Here is a 3,951-nt window from a genome sequence, read left to right as displayed (position 1 = left end):
GGCGGCGCGCCACCGACAGCTCCGTGTCGCCGGCGTGGTCGAGGTGCAGGAGGGTCTTGTTGTAATTTTCTTATCTTCTGTGTCCCTTTCTGTAACTTTGCCGGATAATATCAGTCTCTTTTACTCGCAAAAAAAAAAACTGTTGTCACAGAAAAGACTGAAGATAAATAAGGAACTGTCTAGCTCCTGCTGTTGAAAAAAAAAGAAACTGTCGAGCTCGGTGCTACCGGGCCAATAGCCCCCACGGCCCAATAGCCAATCAAGGCCCTAATAATAAAACCCTAGTGCGAAACCTCCTCTCTCTCCCTCGACTCCAGCCAGCACTACTCCACCAGACAGAACGACCATCGCCGCCGCCGCCGCCGACGACGATGTGGCGCTCGAGAGCTCGTGATCTCCTCCACCTCCACTCGCCCATCCCTTGTTCTTCGCCAAACCCACTTCGAACCCTGCCCCCACGCCTCCTCCCCCGTTTCCTCTCCTCCTCTTCCTCGCCGGCCCCGGATGCAGTGTCCTCCTCGTCCTCGCCGCCGCCTGCCTTCACCGGAAACCTCAAGGTCAGCTCACCTCTATCTCTCTCGCTTTCGTGGTAGTAGTAGCACCAAGGAGGGAGGTTCACGGAAGCCACGCGATCCGCATTTCGCCCCCGCGCTGAAGCCTGGCGAGTCCTGGCTAGAGGCGGCGGTGATCCCCGTTTTGCAGACGGGTAGGCTGAGCTGCCTACTTGGTAGATTCCGCTAGCTGGCTTTGGATCGTTTGGGCTGTAGATAATTGCTGATTTCTTTCTCTGGAATAGTACTGAATTATTGCTGATTGTCTTGGTTGATTGTGCATACTGCTATGTTGGTTCAGTAGGCGCAAGTACGAACAACATAGGTGCATTACCACCTCCTAGCTTCGTACCATTGCATTCTCGGTTTGTAAAATCCTAGATTCGTGCGAATCAATTGTGATCCGTGGCACACTGAGGGTGAAATGGGGCATTGGCGACAACAGTTTGATTTACGAATATTGACTTGCCTTTGCTACATTTTTTTTGCTGTGATTACTGTTACCTACTAGTGTACTCACTCCACCACTGATTAGTGAATGCGCATAACATATTTAGTAACATGACTTTTATGCTCGCTGTTAGTGCACTCGCACCTGACACCACCACTCGCAGTCTAGCTCTTTGACACTGACACTTATTTCTTTTTTGTACTGTACAGAAAGCACTCGCTGGTTTGAGAAGAATTGATTTAGACGGGCTGCGATGGCGTGTGTTTGACGCAAAGGGCCAGGTCAGGATTCTTTTGCTTGTTCACCTGTGAGGATCTGTACTCTTAGTAAATGGTTATGCATAAGCTACTTTGCGTATGTGCCAGGTGCTTGGACGGTTGGCATCCCAAATAGCCACTGTGCTTCAGGGAAAGGACAAGCCGACCTACGCACCTCATGTGGAAAATGGAGACATGTGCATTGTAGTCAATGCAAAAGATATCAGTGTTACAGGAAGGAAGATGACTGATAAAATTTACTACTGGCACACAGGGTTAGTAATTCTAGCGAATGCTGTTGGAAACCTTGTATGGTATAACTGTTAATATTCTTCTGTTATGTGCATTTTTCCAATAGGTACATTGGGCATCTGAAGGAAAGAAGACTCAAGGACCAGATGGCAAAAGACCCAACTGAAGTGATCCGCAAAGCTGTCATGCGCATGCTTCCCCGCAATCGGTTGCGTGATGTAAGTGAAACTTCATTTTCTTTTTGTTTCTAGGATTTGGCTATAGTTTCATTCCTTTTCTTGCTGAAGACTTGATAGTAGCTTCATTTGTTACTTGCATGTTTTGTAATTTAGATTACTGTATGTATATTCTTGTAGAGGCTCGTAATAACCATGAACCTATATCTGGGATTGCTGGATGGTGTGGATAGTTCCTCAATAGCTTTGTTACTTAGTTAGGATCCTCTGAATGGTACCACTCAAAGTTACAGAGCAGCTTTTGCAGAAATGATTTTCCCAAACCATCTCTTTCCACTTGTTTACAAAAAAACCACCGCTCCTAATTGCATAGGATCTCCTGCAAACACAAACACTGTGTATCGTCCACACAAACCTGACAAGGGAACCATTGCCTCTGGTTCAGAAGATTGACTGAACACTTTGTCATTAACTAAATTAGCTGGTGATAGTGCTAATCTTCTGATTATTATTCCTTAAGTCGTGAGTTACCAGCCTATATAAGCAAAATCCACCACAGAAGCTTATTCATATATACTATCCAACTTATGTTTTGCTTGGTTCTTGCTGCAAGTATTCCATACCATAGTATCCCGTCCATTCTTTCTCTTTGTTTAGTACACACACACGGCTGGTATTTCATACACATTCTGATCCTGATAGGCCACGGTCTATCCTTGTTACATGTTTTTTCTTTGAAATTTATATCTGAATGATAGCTTTGTCACTTTTTTGGGATCCTCCGAATGGTATTGCTCAAAGTCAATAGAGCAACCTTTGCAGATACATTTTCCCCAAACCATCCCCTTCTGCTTGTTTAGAAAAAAACCGACCGGTCATTATTGCATAGGATCTCCTGCTAACACAACCACTGTGTATCTTCCACATAAACTTGACTGAACACTTAGTCATGCACCAATTAGCTGGTGATAGGGCAAATATTACTGTTATTATTATTATTATTATTATTATTCCTTAATAAGTCGCGAGGTGGCAGTCTATATAAGCAAAATCCACCAGAGAAATTTAGTCATATGTACTATGTAACTTATGTTTTGTTCAAGTTCTTGCTGTGAGTTTCCATACCATATATATCCCATCCATCTTTTCTCTTGTTTAGTGCACATGGCTGGTGTTTCATGCACAGTTAATTGCTGAAAGGCCATGGTCTATGCTTGTTACATGATTCTGAAATTTGCTGTTTTGTATCTGAGAAAGGAAGTCGATTTTCTCTTACCATTTCCAGTTGAATCAAGCATTTTGTTTGAAAGTCATATTCTTCTCTTCATTTTGGCTTTTCAAGCTGCCATTTAACACCAGTTAATTTGTGACGGTATCCTCGGCTAACATCCAATATTTTGATGATTCTCCAGTTTAGGGACCGCAAACTGAGGATATTTGCTGAAGGTGAGCACCCGTTCCACGACAGGCCTATCGAGTCCTTCGTCATGCCACCACGCAAAGTACGTGAGATGCGTCCCCGGGCACGGCGTGCATTGGTGCGGGCGCAGAAGAAAGAGCAGGACAGAGACGCAAAGGCGCAAGGCAAAGCCGAGGCAGGAGCCAAGGCCAAGGTCGCCGCATAGGCACCTTCTGGTGTTTGTGCGTGTGTGGACTTGGGAGACGGATGATTTGCGTGCCTGCGAAACCTCCTGATGCATTCTGAACAATCTCTGTACCTTTCGTGCTGCTGTTGATGTAATCTTTGCTGCTGCACCTGATGGTGTTTTATGATGTCGACTGATTCCTGCGGCCACCCTGATGGCGGGCGCAATCACAAACTCAAGCACAAATGAGAAGATAGATATATACATATCGGTGATATAATGTATGCAATTGTGCCCATCAGAGAGGATTTGACATTGTTGTCCGAGCTACTTTTCTGTAGAAATAAACGGTGGCTGTCTATGGTGATAGTTAGAATTTGATCCCAGTCCAAGCAGCTGACATACATATATTTCTGTTGTCTGTTGGTTGTTTTGTCCTTTTGAAGATGTATTAGCTGATTCGCTAAATCATTGCATCAAAGTTGTAGAACTGAGGCTTTGCTGGCTATAGATTGTATCAGCGTTTCTCCATTCGAAGTTTCAAATTTCAGACTAGCTCTGCTAACCGAGTAGGCTTTATTATACCTTATGGAGATTGTGCTTTTCTTGGCATGAGCTACGTGTTGTTAACGTCTCAGAAAGAAATGCCGCTTGGGAGGGCTAACCTTTGGATAGAAA

General features: G+C 44.6%; 1 protein-coding gene across 1 annotated transcript; it reads left to right on the top strand.

The window, feature by feature from the left end:
• Positions 1-295: 295 nt before the first annotated feature.
• Positions 296-3,679, top strand: LOC127346153 (uncharacterized). The gene is made up of 5 exons (XM_051372696.2): positions 296-557; positions 1,212-1,283; positions 1,368-1,534; positions 1,618-1,729; positions 3,100-3,679. The coding sequence occupies exons 1-5, from the start codon at positions 372-374 to the stop codon at positions 3,310-3,312; spliced, it is 750 nt and encodes a 249-aa protein (XP_051228656.1). The 5' UTR covers positions 296-371; the 3' UTR covers positions 3,313-3,679.
• Positions 3,680-3,951: the final 272 nt, after the last annotated feature.

This window comes from Lolium perenne, chromosome 3 (genome assembly GCF_019359855.2).
Source record: "Lolium perenne isolate Kyuss_39 chromosome 3, Kyuss_2.0, whole genome shotgun sequence".
NCBI lineage: Eukaryota > Viridiplantae > Streptophyta > Magnoliopsida > Poales > Poaceae > Lolium > Lolium perenne.
This window is presented reverse-complemented; position numbering and strand designations above follow the sequence as displayed.

Coding starts and splice junctions, on each gene's coding strand:
- LOC127346153 (XM_051372696.2), top strand. CDS start 372: ATGTGGCGCTCGAGAGCTCGTGATCTCCTCCACCTCCACTCGCCCATC. Junction 558..1,211: donor CCTTCACCGGAAACCTCAAG/GTCAGCTCACCT, acceptor TGTACTGTACAG/AAAGCACTCGCTGGTTTGAG. Junction 1,284..1,367: donor TGTTTGACGCAAAGGGCCAG/GTCAGGATTCTT, acceptor CGTATGTGCCAG/GTGCTTGGACGGTTGGCATC.